A 15,452-nucleotide genomic window follows, 5' to 3' on the forward strand; every position below is an offset into this window, starting at 1 on the left:
CTTCCTTATGCGTAACCGTACCTGCCTCTCTGCATGCCTGCCCACTCTTCTTTGAAGCCACCTGTCCGTCTGTCACCACCACTGGTTAGGGTCATCCTGGTGGAGTCTGAGCAGAGGAGGGCCGCACGCAGCAGGACCATTCTCACCTTCACTACAGAGACACTCACTCAACAGACACTCAGCAAGGCCTGCTCTGGGCCCAGATGGTCACTGGTGAACAAATCAAGCCTTAAATCTCTACCTCTTTAAAAACTATGAAATATTTTAAGTCTTCAGAAAAATATAGCAAATAGTAAGATGAACTCACATACCCTTGCCACCCAACTTTGTCAGATATTAACATTGTGCCCCATTTATTTTATATTCTTTTTAAGAAATAAACCATAGTACAGACCCTTGAAAGTCTTGTGGAAACCTCTTCCCTCCTTCCCTCTCCAGAATTGATTGCCATCCTGAGTTTAGGTTTTATCATTTCCATGTTTTTATTCTTTTGCTCAGTGTGTGTAAGTCTTAAAAATACGTAGTTTGTTCTTACTTCAAAGTTTTCTGTGAATGGAGTCCTATAGCATGTGTCATGCTGCAGCTTGTGTTTTCACACTCAACTTCAGGTCTCAGATTTAGCCTTGATCCTGCAGCTGTTGTCCCACTTGCCCTAATGTGTGATACACCACCCTATGTAGACACCTCTGTTTGTTTATTTATCCTTCTTGATGGATGTCGAGATGTTCCCAGTGTCTTGACAGTGAATATTCTTGTACGATTGTCCTTTGCACATGTGTTTCACGAGGGTGCCACCTAGTAGTGGAATCGCTAGGTTGTTGGATATGTGCACTCAATCTGAAATGAAATGAAATGAAATGAAATGAAATGAAATGAAATGAAATGAAATGGAGACAGGATCTCACTTTGTTGCCCAGGCTGGTCTCAAACTACTGGGTTAAAGCGATCCTCCTGCCTTGGCCTCCTGAAGTGCTGGGATTACAGGCGTGAGCCACCGTGCCTGGCCCACTCAATCTTTTAAAGTTATTTAGTTTCTTTATAAAGTCAGTGCTACTTGATCAAGAAATGATGGTAAGGCTGTGTGCAGTGGCTCATGCCTATAATCCCAGCACTTTGGGAGGCCCAGGCAGGCGGATCACCTGAGGTCAGGAGTTTGAGACCAACCTGGCCAACATGATGAAACCCTGTCTCTACTAAAAATACAAAAATTAGCTGGGCATGGTGGCGCATACCTGTAATCCCAGCTACTCGGGAGGCTGAGGCAAGAAAATCTCTTGAACCCAGGAGGCAGAGGTTGCAGTGAGCCCAGGTAGTGCCACTGCACTCCAGCCTGGGCAACAGTGTGAGCCTCTCTCAAAAAAAAAAAAAGATGGCAATACATAATTTTAGAAAAAATAATAATTACTCACATTTTCTGAGTACTCTTGTGCTTTCCATAGTCTTAATCGTTCTTCACAAAAACTGTGGGAGGTAAGTACTGTCATTCCCGCTTCCTTGATGAGGAAACGGAGGCTCATAGAGGGCATGGAACATTCCCAAGGTTATCCAGCAAGTAATAGCTGCAGCTTGGGTCTAGGGTTGTCTGCTTTCAGAACTCTTGCAGGCCACACTGCATTAGGTTATGCTACATCACTCCATGACACATTTATGTGCAGCTAAGGGAGACTTTTTGGAAGGAGAGTCAGAATCATTTTTGCCATTTAGAAAGATCACTTCGGAAGCAACAGATCCCCATGGACAGATTATTTTACTCGTTGAGCCCAAGTTCCCCTCGGTGCTGGAGCAGGGATTAAAATCCAGCTCTGACTGCAATTGGCTTCCTGAGCGACCGCTCTGCCGCCTCACCCACCCCACACCTACCTCACCCTGACTGGGATGGAGGTAGGAGGATTTTCTGTCCTCAGTGGGAACTGAGGGTCTCCCAGCTCTACCCAGATCGGCCCACTGGCACAGAAGAAGTAGTACAAGCCAACTATAGTAGAGAAGTGGGAGGGGAGGGGAGAGTGGGGGTGGCTCTGGGCTACGTGACACCCCTTCCCACCCCCTAGCTCCCTTCTCATTCGGGCCTCAAGTGTGGGTGGGATCTTGAATGAGAGAGCTGCCACCACTGTGCCAGAGCTCTTGGCATTGGTCACCAGTTCTGCTCCATCCAGCCCAGCACCTCTTCTCCCCATCCCTCTCCTCGGTTCCCCAACACACAGTGGAGAGGCCACCATCACCACGGGAATAGATAGATGTTACCTGGGCCAGGCAAGGTGTCCCGCGAAAAGAAAGGTCTTGGAGATGAAGGGGCAGCCTGTGGAGAAATGGGGGCCCCAGTCTCAGTCAGGTGAGGGGAAAGGTTTGGCGCTGTTGCTTCCACAGAATGCATTTTTGTCTTCTCCCAGGCTCCTGAGAGGAGCCTGACTACGTACCTGTCTTCACTGCCTGTCCCTGCCTTATCTGTCAGAGGCAGATAAGGGTGCCTGCCTGCTGACAGGACTGAGTGAAATAATGCAGTCATCAATTTAGATAACTTGAAGTGGTAATCTCTTTGTGGCAATGGGTGGTTGTTAATGCTATTATTAAGTCAAATGGGGTGTATGTCTCCAGCCTTCCTGAGCTCTCTAGCCTCCTCAGCCTCACCCCTCCATTAGCTGGCCTTCCAGAGCCTCTGTCTTCTAAGCCCTTCCAGAACACTTGTACCTCCTAACTGTGATGTCATGCCTCCAACCCTATGTGTGTGCTGTTTCCCCTTCTTAGACTTCTTTCTCCATCTTGTTCTCAGTTTGATGGCATTTGCCTTGATGCCATCCTCCTTCCATGATGCCATCCTCCTTCCACTCAGCCTCCTCAGTGCCCCAGGCTGAGTTAGAGGTGTCTTCTGGGCCCCTTTGGCCCCCAGTGATTCCCATTATCACAGCCCTGAGCACTGTGGCGGTCGCTGCCCTGTCTGCATCTGTCTCCTGTAGGCTGTGAGCTCCTGAAGAGGCAGGCCTAGATCTGTGTCCACTCTGTGTCCCCAGAGCCCAGTCCTATGCATAGCCTAGAGCGTGAGATTCATGGGTGCTTGTGATAGGGAAGGAGGGAGGAAATCAGCCCAGGGTTCAGCTTACTCCCAGTCGGGGGGAGGTCACCGCAGACAGCCTCATCCCAGTTAAGCAGAAGAGGTGCCGGGGCTACCAAGGGAAGGACTGTGCCCCTCTGCACTGACTGTCCATCCGGCCTGGATCTTTCTCTCCAGGTAGACCAAGGAGATGGGACCTCTCCCTCGGTGGGGGATGGAGGTGGTAAGGGGTGCGTGTATGTGCAGAAATGGGAGGCAGGCTCTTGGCTCTGAAATTGTTTAGTGGTTGCCATAAACCACAACAATGGGCTTGACTCCCTGGAGCTGAGCTGATGGGCACTGGCTCAGGCAGAAACTTGGGTTAGAACGCATGCTTGGATGTATGACCTTAGCCAAGTTACTGGTCCTCTGTGCCTCAGTTTCCCCATCTGCAATGGTATGTAGGTGTGGGGCGTAATAATCCCATTTCACAGGGCATTTTGAGAGCAATTAGAGAGAATGCCAGTTAAACACCCGGGCAGTAGGTGCGCACTGCTGCTTCGTTGATTCATCCAACAGAGATGAATGGCGTGAACACCAGTCACTAGGCTGTGCCCTGGGCACACAGACAGACACCGTCCCAGCCTCCGAAGAGAGGGGCAGGGGCAGCATCAGGTGGGGCCTTTTAGGCCATGGAAAGGAACTTGGCCTTTACCCTAGGAGCAATGGGAAGCCAGGGAAGGATTTTAAGTCCAGAAGTGACATGGTTAGATTTGTTTTTTGTTAGATGGAATTTTGCTCTTGCCGGGGCTGGAGTGCAATGGCACGATCTCTGCTCACTGCAACCTCCACCTCCCAGGTTCAAGCGATTCTCCTGCCTCAGCCTCCTGAGTAGCTGGGATTACAGGCATGTGCCACCATGCCCGGCTAATATTGTATTTTTAGTAGAGATGGGATTTCTCCGTGTTGGTCAGGCTGGTCTCGAACTCCTGACCTCCGGTGATCCACCTGCCTCAGCCTCCAAAAGTGCTGGGATTACAGGCGTGAACCACCGCGCCCAGCCAGATTTGGGTTTTAAAGATGTATCTTTGGCGATTATGGGAGAGACAGGTTAGGGGAAATAATGCTCCCAATGTTCTCTCTCAAAGAAACTACCTAGAGGCTGGAATGAGTTACAACAAACATCCTTTAAAGTACATTCCTGGCCAGGTGCAGTGGCTCACGCCTGTGGATCCCAGCACTTTGGGAGGCCAAGGCAGGTGGATTACCCAAGGTCAGGAGTTTGATACCAGCCTGGCCAACATGGTGAAACCTTGTCTCTACTGAAAATACAAAAAATTAGTTGGGCGTGGTCGTGGGTGCCTGTCATCCCAGCTACTTGGGAGGCTGAGGCAGGAGAATAGCTTGAACCTGGGAGGAGGAGATTGCTGTGAGCTGAGATCACACCACTGCTCTCCAGTCTGGGCAACAGAGCGACACCCTGTCCTCAAAAAATAAATAAATAAAAATAATAATTAAGTACATTCCTGAGCTCCCACAGAAGTAACAGAAACACCCTTCAGCCAAGAGTGAAGAGAGAACTGAAGTCAGGCTGGCAAACAAGATGAAGCCACAGCAACCTTAGGCTATTTACACATTTCAGAAATCTAAAGCTGGGAGTTTCAATGGCCACTCAACAGATGGGAAAGAAGGTCTTGGGCCTACACAGTTACAGTTTGAGGAGTTGGAACTTGGCATCCCCCGACTCAACACATAAATCTGGGACCCTCCGAGGACTGCAGCCTCAGTGAATAGGAAGATTGGCTAGAAAAAAGGTCCGCCCCCACCAGCAAAGGGAGACAGCATTTCTGGTGGGAAAAAAAAAGACTCCCTAAAAAATTATAAATACTGGTCTGCCATCACACACACTTTGGGTTGATACTCCCAAGTACCTTTGGGTACTCCCAAGTACCTTTGTGGTCCTGGAAACCATAAACTTAAAAAAGTAACTTAAATGGTCTCAGGGTGGTAGTTCCCCTGGGAACCTGGCCAAAGTAAATGAAAACTCCTTCCTGGAGCAATCCCACAGTCCCTTTGGATCTCTCAAAAGTGAATTTGCAATATAATCGCAAAACACACAGGGAAATAAGCCAGTGTGAGCAGCAGGCACCAGAAACAAAAAAGAGCAGATTTAGTTTCCCTGGTAGTCTAAATGGAATTATGAGATATAGAATAGAAATAATTATGTTTAAAATGTATAAATGAATTGAAGATGGACTTGAGGCAGGGAACATAATACTACCCCAGATAACTAAGATTTGAAAAAGAACCAAGTGGAATTTCACAAAATGAAAAATACAATCATTGAAATGAAAAATTCAGTAGACAGGATAAGTAGCAGGGCAGACACACCTAATGATTGAGAGAGCTGGTGAAATGAAAGAAATCACTCAGGATCTAACAGAGGGTCCAAGAGATAGTATAGAAGTTAGTTAAGAGACATGAAATATGGAATAAAAAGGTCTAACAGAGAAGAGAGAAGAAGGTGGAAAGAGTGGAATGGAGAGTGTTCCGACAGACCTGGGTAAAGATGGTGCTGGCCTGGACCAGAAGGTATTGGGCATAGAAGGGGTTGATTGAGAGATGTTAGGAAGTAGGCTGTGGCATTTACTTGTAATCCCAGCACTTTGGGAGGATGAGGTGGGAGGATCACTTGAACCCAGGAGTTCGAGACCAGCCTGGGCTACATATGAGACCCCATCTCTGTAAAAATTCTTAAAAGAAAAAAAAAAAGTTAAGAAGTAGAATTGATGGGGTTTAGTGGGGTTTAGTGATGGAGGGGATGCAGAGGCCAGAGAAGGGATGTGGCAAAGATGATTATCAGATTTTTGGCTTGAGGAATTGGGTAGAGGAGTGTTGCTTATTAAAATGGCAGACAGGCATGGTGTCTCACGCATGTAATCCCAACACTTTGGGAGGCTGAGGCAAGAGGATTACTTGAACCCAGGAGTTCATTGAGACCAGCGTGGGCAACATGGCGAGATCCCATATCTACCAAAAAAAAAAAAAAAGAAAGGCAAAGACTGGGGGAGAACAGGTTTGGGAGAATGAACAGGAGTTCAGTTTTGAAAAAGGCATGTTTCAATTTGCCTGGGAAGATCTGCTGACGCATGTCAGAGCAGGAGACTTTAGAGCTGGGCCTTAAGGTATATGTAGGAGTTTACCTGGTGGAAAGGCAATTTCTTTTAACTAACTTTTGGGAAATAGGACTTCCCTTCAGGGAGAGCATCAGGCCCCTTTCTGGAACATTCTTTCACTCAAAGGAGGCCCCTTGAGAAGAGGCATTATCAAAACATCAAATAGACAGGGCTTCTGGGATCTCTTAGTTCCATCTCTCATTTTTATATGGGAAAGCTGAGACCCAGAAAAGTCAGGGGTTTGCTTTCCTAGCCTTAGACCATTCATTCATTCATTCATTCATTCACTCACTTAACAGATATTTATTAAAAGCCACTTTGTATCGGATACTAGGTGCTGGGGATATAGCAGTTAAAGATTCTTGCTTCCTGGAAGCTTATAGTTTAGTGGAGGGAAACAGACAATAAACACAACAATAAGAAAAATATATCATGTCAGAGGGTGGTAAAAGCTACAGAGAAACGTAAGGGCTCAGGTATTCTGGAGGAGTCATTGGCAAAGTGAATTTGAAAGGCCCTGGGCCTCTCGTATGGGGCTGCTGCCCCTCGAAGCCCATTGTGACAACGTCTGGGATTCTAGAGTCCAGGCCTGGGGGAGGGAGGAGGCCTAGAGAAGGAGGAGGGAAAAAGGGGCTGTGGGATTTAGTGGGTGGGCTGCACCCCCCCGGGGGGCAGCAGAGCCCAATGGGTCAGAAGGGCCACAAAGACTCCCTTTACCCTTGTGGAGGGTAAGATCATTTATTGCTGAGGCCTCTTTGCTCCTTGCCCTCGGCCCCTCCCCTACCTCCATCAGATCTCAGATGACATTCCCTTCTGCTCCCCCTCCCACCCTTGGGAACACCAAGAGGTGGGTCCAAATTGTCCCTGTGTCTCACTACAGAGTGGCAGCCTGGAGGAGCTCGTGACAGGCACCCAAAGCTGGCCAGGGAGACCAAGTAGGCCCTGTGAGGCTCTGTCCCAGCCAGGAGAGGCTGGAGGGCTGGAGGGCTCCTGTGTCATGCCCCGCATCTCTTCCCCCAGGACTCCTGAGAGCAGCCTCCACGAGGCCCTGGACCAGTGCATGACCGCCCTGGACCTTTTCCTCACCAACCAGTTCTCAGAAGCACTCAGCTACCTCAAACCCAGGTGAGGCTCAAGCCCCGGTTGGGGTAGGGGGTATGCATGACAGTCAGGGAGAACCAGAGGTCTTGTATGAGAGGAACTCTGTGTAACTAAATGCCTTCAGCTTTCTGGGTCACCAGGACCTCTGACAAGTCCCATAAAAATGGCTCAGGCTCCATTCCACAGCCTGTGTGCATCCAGGCCCTCTCCAAGGTCACTGTGACTTGCTTCTCCTTAGGCTCTTGAGGGTTCTTCACACTTCATTATGTGTTCCCGCAGAATCCATTTGGAGTTTCTTCCTCGCCAGCTCTCACACGACCCTTTGTTTATTTTTCCCTAAAGCACTAAAGACTAGGTTGCCTGCTTTCCTGGGTGTTTTAGGGCAATAAAGAGGGCTGCTCGCTCAACCATTTCCTTGAATGCTCACTGCCATGTTTCTGTAAATGCAAATCAATAATGTGCATATACTCCTTTTTCTTATCACTTTTCCTCAGTTTTAAAAATTGAGATATAATTCAGATACCATAAAACTCACCCTTTCTTACCACTGTAAAACATTTATTGGGCTGGGCGTGGTGGCTCACGCCTATAATCCCAGCAGTTTGGGAGGCCAAGGCGGGCAAATCACTTGAGGTCAGGAGTTCAAGACCAGCCTGGCTAACATGGTGAAACCCCATCTCTACCAAAAATATAAAAAATTAGCTGGGTGTGGTGGTGTGTGTCTGTAATCCCAGCTACTCAGGAGGCTGAGGAAGGGGAATCACTTGAACCCTGGAGGTGGAGGTTGCAGTGAGCCAAGATCGTGCCACTGCACTCCAGCCTGGATGACAGAGCAAGACTCTGTCTCAAAAAAAACCAAAAAACCTCTATGGATAGTTGAGAATTTAGCTTTCTTACACCCCTGTTCCACCTCCCTTTCCTCATCTTTCTCTTGTCATTATATCACAATATTGGGGTAAATCAATAATTAGGGTTTAGCTGGGTACGGTGGCTCATGACTCTCATCCCAGCACTTTGGGAGGTCGAGGCAGGTAGATTGGTGGAGCCCAGGAGTTTGAGACCAACCTGGACATGGTGAAACCCCATATCTACAAAAAAATACAAAAAAATTGCTGGATGTGGTGGTATGCACCTATAGTCTCAGCTATAGTATATAGTAGCTATAGTCTCCGCCACTTGGGAGGCTGAAGTGGGAGGATTATCTGAGCCCAGGAGGTTGAAGCTTCAGTGAGCTGTGATCTTGTGCACCACTGCCTGGGCAACAGAGCAAAACCCTGTGTCTACTCTGTTGTCAAAAATAAAAAACAAAACACCTAAAAAAAAACCGTGGAGCTGGGCGCATGGCTCAAGCCTGTAATCCAGCACTTTGCCATTGGGCCGAGATGGCTGCGGATCACGAGGGCTGTCAGGGAATATCAGACCATTCCTGGCGAACTTACGCGGGAACGCGCCATCTCGCTCCTACTCAAACCTGTATGGATACCTATAAATGAACATTCCAGCAGGCATCCATGTACTGTGGTGATATACGCCCGGCACACGTGAGTCTGAGATACTTTATCTCAGCGATCCGGAAACCATGCACACGTATTCTTATTGCGCACCTATTCACATAGCAAAGACTTGCGCTGATCAGGCAAGAAGAATCGGTCGGATGACCAAGGACTAGGGTGAGCTTGCGAGTGAGATCGTGAACGACTCTATGACCACCGAGCGCGAACATACGCGAATGCTCCAGTCGTAAAGCAGGATGAGTGGGCTGACGCATTTGTGTAGCCGACCAAGTGGACTTGCAGGGAAAAAAAAAAAGAGAGAGAGAGAAAAGAAAGAAATAAGCAATATTTACCTTACTATACCTTTGTGATGAATGCTCATTGCAAAGAAAATCACATGTGAGACTGTTTCCTTCTAGAGTTAATAATGTTCTTGCTTTTCCCATTTTCCTAATTTGCTAAACATGTATCCTTAAGTCTTTGTAACCACTCCCATCAGATCATCCTATCATGAGTTTTTCCCAAAATGCTGAAATGTATCAAGTAAGCACTCAGTACCCCCCTCATTTTCCTGGAAACCTATCCTTGGGAGGGCAGACATGTCTTCTGGCTCCTCCTGGCTGTTTCCTAGAGCTCCTTTGCTTTTCTCCTGTTTCTTTGATTCCAGGTCTTTTCTCTTGTGTACCCCTCGTTTGCCAGGGAATGTCCTATAGAAATTTCCTAAGAAAGGCTGGGCGCAGTGGCTCATGCCTGTAATCCCAGCACTTTGGGAGGCTGAGGTGGATGGATCATTTGAGGTCAGAAGTTCAAGACCAGCCTAGCCAACGTGGTGAAACCTCGTCGCTACTAAAAATACAAAGATTAGCCGGGCATGGCGGCGAGTGCCTGTAATGCCAGCTACTCGGGAGGCTGAGGCAGGAGGATCGCTTGGACTCAGGAGGTGGAGGTTGCAGTGAGCAGAGATTGCTCCATTGCACTCCAGCCTAGGTGACAGAGTGAGACTCTGTCAGGGGGAAAAAAAAAAAAATTTCCTAAAAAAGACTTGTATAAATATATTTTTTTCCCTAAGAATTTTGAATACCTTGCTTCAGTGTTCTAGCATTTACTGTAGCTGTGAGAACCCTAATTCTTCTTACTTACTCCTCCTCCAGAAAGGTTTAGGATTGGCTCTTGTATTTCTGAAAATCTGGAATTTTACCGCGATGTGTGGCAATGAAGTCTTTTTTATTCTGGATTGTTATGCGGGCTGTCAGTTCTGGGAAATGCTCTTGTACGATAGTTCCATCTTGTTTCCCTTTCCTGGGCTTTCTTTAACGTGCCTTTGGACCTCCTAGGTCAGTCTTCTTCTGAGTCTCTTCCCTGTCCCTCTCGTTTTTCCCATTGCTTCATCTTTTTTCTCCGTCTGATTTTTGGAAGATTTCCTCACCCTTCTCATTAATTCCTGCTGTTGACTTCTTTATCTCTGTAATCATATGATTAATTTCCTGGCATTCTTTATTCTCTGAATGTTCTTTTTTCCCTAAAACATCTTCTTCTTGGTTGATGGTGTGCTAACTTCTTTATATCTCTATTCGGAATATGAGGCCCTTAGGACAGTGCCTGGCATGTATTAAGTATCTAATAAGTATTTATTGTTATTGTCACAGAATATTATTTCTGTTTAAAATATTTCATTCTTTTCCTGCATAACTTGGCTTTCTCCGTGTTCCTGGAGTCTGTTTAATGGGGGAATTCTCTTCTCATGGGATGCTTTCTTCAAAAACCCAGCCATCCCCGGCTGTCTGTCTAGTCCTGTTTAAGAATGAGCTCATGCGAAGGCCAGCCGGGAGGTCTGTGCCAAGCTGCCTTGTAGTTGGTGGAGTTGGCTTTGGATGACCTGGCCCCCAGATGTCAGCACCTGGGATGACTTGGCTTCTCCAGAGAGGAATCCTCCATTTCTCAGCCTGGACAGAGAGCCTTGGCCGCCTGAATTGGGAGACTAGGGGCTGGGGTCTAATCATCTCTGCCACCTACTCCCCCTAGTCCGCCTCTTTTCAGCTCCAACTTGTCCCCTGCACCCAAGACCCAAGGAAAAGTGAATGCTGAGGCCGGGGGACTGGTTTCCACAAGTCCCCAGGCCTGACCTGTTCAATTTCTGTAGACATGATGGACCCATCTTTCTCCCTCTAGGGTCAGTGGCCCAGCTTCTGGGGTGGGGTGAGTGTTCCAGGGCATGGGGCAGTGTCCACACCTCACTCCCACCCTCTGAGGGAACCTGGCTTGAGAGGGTCAGGCTGGGTGGGTCAGGGCCTGCAGCAGGAGTGTGGCCATGGCCTGAGGCAGGCCCAGCTGCAGCCTGCTCTGTCTTGGAATGTCCAGGTTCCCCTCTCAGTTTTCTTGGAAGGCTCCCCAGCTCCTGCTTCTCCCCTAGTAATTTCCTGTTGCTCACTCAAGCCTGGACCCCAGACCATAGCCACCCTCCTGCACTGGAAACCAGCTGCCCAGGACACAGCTGCTCAGCCTGTCCCATACCCCAAGCACGGACACTGGCCTTTCTCCTCACCCACTGAAGCCCCGATAAGGTCATGCCTCAGCCTACTCTAAACTGTCCTGTAGACTTGGGGCCAACAGAAGGGAGTCGAAACACTGGAGAAAATATGAAAACCAAAGGCTGTGGCTGCGCCTGGGTCCTCGAGCTGTCCCTGCCACAAGGTCCCTGAAAGGGCTTTTCCCTCTATGGCCCCCTCACCTCAGGAGGGCATTCTAACAGGAGTCCTGTAGCTCTCAGGACCCCCAGAGGAAACCCTCGTCCTAACAGAGACACCCCAGGAATCCAGTCTTCCCATGGAGCCACCTGTTACCTCACGTGGGAAGCAGTGCAGCATCTGTTTCTTAGCCCCTGCCTTATTCCAGAAAAGGATCCTTTCTTTCTTTTCTTTCTCTCTCTCTCTTTCTTTCTTTCTTTCTTTCTTTCTTTCTTTCTTTCTTTCTTTCTTTCTTTCTTTCTTTCTTTCTTTCTTCTTTCTTTCTTTTCTGTTTGTTTTTGAGACAGAGTATCACTCTGTCGCTCAGGCTGGAGTGCACTGGTATGATCTCAGCTCACTGCAACCTCCACCTCCTGGGTTCAAGTGATTCTCCTGCCTCAGCCTCCCGAGTAGCTGGGATTGCAAGCGCATGCCACCATGCCTGGCTGATTTTTTATATTTTTAGTAGAGGTGGGGTTTCACGATTTTGGCCAGGCTGGCCTCGAACTCCTGACCTCAGGTGATCCACCGCCTTGGCCTCCCACAGTGCTGGGATTACAGGCGTGAGCCACCACACCAGGCCCTTTCTTTCTTTTTGAGTTTAACAGTTTTCCTCCAAATAGTAGTGTCAGTAGCCCACTACCCCCATACCACCTGTGACAACCCAAAATATCTCCAGAAATTGCCACATGTCCTCACGTTGGGAGTGGGGATACCCTGGCACTTCCATTGAGAACCGCAGGTCTAGAGAAAATAATTCTTGCTAGAAAACAGCCTCCCTTCCTCACTGATGGCCACTGAAGCTTCAGAAGATGTTGGGCCCAGTGTCATTTGCTGTTCTTCACTGAACACACATTGTCTCGTTTAATTGTCCTGGTCCCGTGCAGTGGGGGACGGTGCTCCTCTTTCACTCCAAGTGGGGCATCTGGGCTTTCCTAGCTCCCTTCCCCGCCTCGCCTCTGCTTTCCGTAAGTCATGCCTTTGAGTAGTGTTGTCTCTGCTTCTAGCATATTTCACTTAGCACTGAGTCTGACCTGACGCACTGTCTCTGGGACATGGAGGCTACCGCTTTTGGCTTTCTTGAATTCTACGATCGTGTTTAATAAACGGCAGAGTGGGATTCGGATCCAGGTCCTCCAGCTGCACAAACCACACACCGACTGCTGTGTGTGTGGTTTGCCTTCCGTCTTGGGTTGGCGGCATTTACCTTGGGCAGAGCCTCACATCTGCCTCCCTCAAACCACGAGGAGTGAAGGAGGTGGAAAGGGTGCATTGGGGGCGTGTGTGGGGGTGCAACAAGTTCAGGGTATGCCCTTGAGTGTTCTGGAGTTTCTCTGAGGGAAGAGGTAAGGTCACCTGCCAAAAGTGAGGGGCCAGGTGGTGTTGCAGGGATAACGAGGAGAGGGGAAAAGGTGTTTCTGGACAGGATGCCGGGCCTGGCTGAGGCCGGGGACCCAGCCCAGCCTGTGTCTGTCTGTGTAGGGGGCAGCTTTCTCCAGCATTGCTCAGTGGCAGTGTGGAGAAAGTGGGCAGTTGCGTGGCTCCTCAGCTGGGCTCCTAGCTGGGTTCAGCAGGTTGGCAGACTTGGCATTGAGTATGTTGATGAGAGAGAGAGACTGGTATGAGGACACTAGGCTAAGCAGTCAGGAAGAGGGGACAGGCTGGAGGAGGGAGGATGGGCAGTGGGAGTGATGAGCCAGTACGGGCAGGTTAGAGCTGGGAGGCTTAGAGCTGGGAAGGTGGCAGCATCCTTTAAGACTCCAGAAGCAGAGCCATTCTGTGTGATGAAGACAAGGTCACGCTGTGACTCAAAAGATGGAGATGGTTGGGCAGCTGTCACTGGTTCATTCAGCCTTTGAGCGCCCTTCTGGGCCCGGCAGTGAGCTGGGTGCTGGTGCTCCATTACTGAGCAAGATGTGGGCTGTTCTCAGGGTCCAGCAGGGAAATGGTGAAACAAGCAATAAGGGGTGCCAAGAACTACCCAGGGACCCCACTTCATGTGGGAAAGGAGCTGGTCAGGAGGACTGCATCATTCCCTGGGACTCATTGCCAAATAGAAATTCAGGGTCATTTGTTCAAATATTATTAAAATTTAAAGACAGTGACAGCAGAGAATTAAACCAAACATGGGCCCTTTTTAGGCACAGGCCCTGTGCGACGGCGTAGACCACACACCCATGAAGCCGCCCTGGAAGGCTTCCTGGAAAAAGTGACATTTACACTGAGATGGACTGGATGAGAAGGAGTCAGCCAGATAGAGGGGGCATTTCTAGGCATAAGGAACTGCCTATGCAAAGACTGGGCAGTGAATGAGGGTCTGGTGTATCTGAGAGATGGAGACACTCACCCTGGCTGGAGTGGGAGGAACTGAGGCAGATCCCAGAAGGAAGAGGGCAGGGTGATGGACAGCAGACTGGGGATGGGCAGTCCATAGAAGCAGCTTGGGCTGGAGAGGAAGTGGAGTCTGAAAGGACCAGAAAGTGGAGTAGGGGGAGCGTCAGTGAGCATGAAGGGTCAGAGACTTGGAGAGGTCAAGGGGCTGCCTCTGCCTCCCAGTGCCCTCCCTATCCTGACAGCTGGTCTGGGCCCAAGAAGGTGGGACCCCAGTAGACATGTCCCAGAGTGAGGGGACAGCTCGGGAATGAGCCGACTAACGGCCTGGATGATATATATGCAAATAAGAACTTGGGTACAAGCTAAACTTGGAGTGCCTGAGGTTCGAGGGTTGTCATATCTCTGTACCCCATTTCCCAGTTCAGACTAGAGTTGGGGACTTCCAGGAGGTAGGCTGGGGAGGGGCTAGTATTCTTAGCCACAGATGCCTGTTGGGGCCTTGGGCCTCAGACTAGAAATTCCAGTTTGTCTGCCAGCTGCCCGGGGGGAGCTGTCCCTCTTTCTGGGCCCAGCACCAGACAAGGTTCCACAGGTGGGGCTGGGCAGGTGGTGCTGAGTCCCAGGCCTCAGACCTGCAGTGGGAGAGGAAGAGAGAGACAAGGGCTTGAGAGATGGAGGGGCCTGGGGCTGGGGTGTTATCTGGGGGATGGGTCTGTGTGCTTCCAGGGAAGCCCCTCCTCAAGGAGAAGGTTTTTATGCAGGGAAGTGGCACAGGACATGGAGGGACTCATATTTACCGAGCTTTGGTGCAGTGGCCCCTGGCCTGGATATTATTCTATTTAAGCCATGCAAAAACCCGTGGGGGAGAAGAGTTACGGTTTTCCTTCTGCAGGGAAAAACTTGAGGCTGAGAGAGGCTATGAGACATGAGACATGCCAGCTCACACAGCTGGTAGCTGGCAAAGCTGAGACTCCAACCTGTGTCTGAGGGGCTCTGAAGCCTGGTTCTGGCCCCAGCTCTGGGCAGCCTGCTCCTCTCCACAAGCCACTGCCTGCAGATTAAGCAGTCCTGGCAAAGGCCTGGGAGCATCCAGAGAGTGCCCCTGGCTGGCAAGCGGTGGAGCAGCCTTGGTTTCCTTCCTTTGACCCTCAAGGATCACAGGAGTGTCACCCAGAAGTAGCTTAATTTACGAGTGTTTTATGAACAGGAAAAGGGGTAAAGTCACATGATTTCACAACCAAACAGCCTGTAAACCTTAGTCTTCTCTCTTTCCTCTGAAGTTCCCAGCATAAACCTGGCACTGAGGAGCTTTATAAATAATTCACAAGGAGACCTGGGGAAGGAAGTAAAGGCGCTCCCAGTCAGTCCCACAGGCTTACAGGGACCCGTGCAGGCTGGCATTATCGTCCCCATTTTGCAGAAGCAGAAATCTAGGCCCAGACATGTTAAGTGGCTCCCTCCACATACAGAGAGGACATGGCATTGTTCGCATCCCTCCTTGCCTGTTGCCCTCTCCATGTGATGGACTAAATGCCACCCCCTGCCCCCAACACACCCTTCAGCTGAGGAGCCTGGGGCGGTGGAGGAGCAGGGAGCCCGA

The 15,452-nt window shown here is 49.5% G+C and overlaps 1 protein-coding gene and 1 long non-coding RNA gene across 8 annotated transcripts in view; one reads left to right on the forward strand and one right to left on the reverse strand.

The window, feature by feature from the left end:
• TTC39A (tetratricopeptide repeat domain 39A) overlaps positions 1-15,452 on the forward strand; it is a 58,253-nt gene that overhangs the window by 15,573 nt on the left and 27,228 nt on the right. For 6 of the 7 annotated variants that reach the window (XM_017875442.1, XM_017875441.1, XM_017875444.1 and 3 more), the window contains one exon: positions 7,222-7,326. In XM_017875442.1, coding sequence (XP_017730931.1) covers positions 7,222-7,326 — 105 coding nt within the window. Of the gene's footprint in view, positions 1-6,779; positions 6,930-7,221; positions 7,327-15,452 lie in introns of those variants that run through there. The other variant, XM_017875443.1, reaches the window with a different exon arrangement.
• On the reverse strand, positions 485-2,660 carry LOC108531806 (uncharacterized). Its single transcript, XR_001886286.1, has 4 exons — positions 2,415-2,660; positions 2,242-2,296; positions 1,410-1,461; positions 485-837 (listed from the first exon to the last, which is right to left on the reverse strand). It is a non-coding gene; the product is annotated as an uncharacterized LOC108531806 (long non-coding RNA).

Source organism: Rhinopithecus bieti, unplaced genomic scaffold, assembly GCF_001698545.2.
Source record: "Rhinopithecus bieti isolate Rb0 unplaced genomic scaffold, ASM169854v2 scaffold_10017, whole genome shotgun sequence".
NCBI classification, from domain to species: domain Eukaryota; kingdom Metazoa; phylum Chordata; class Mammalia; order Primates; family Cercopithecidae; genus Rhinopithecus; species Rhinopithecus bieti.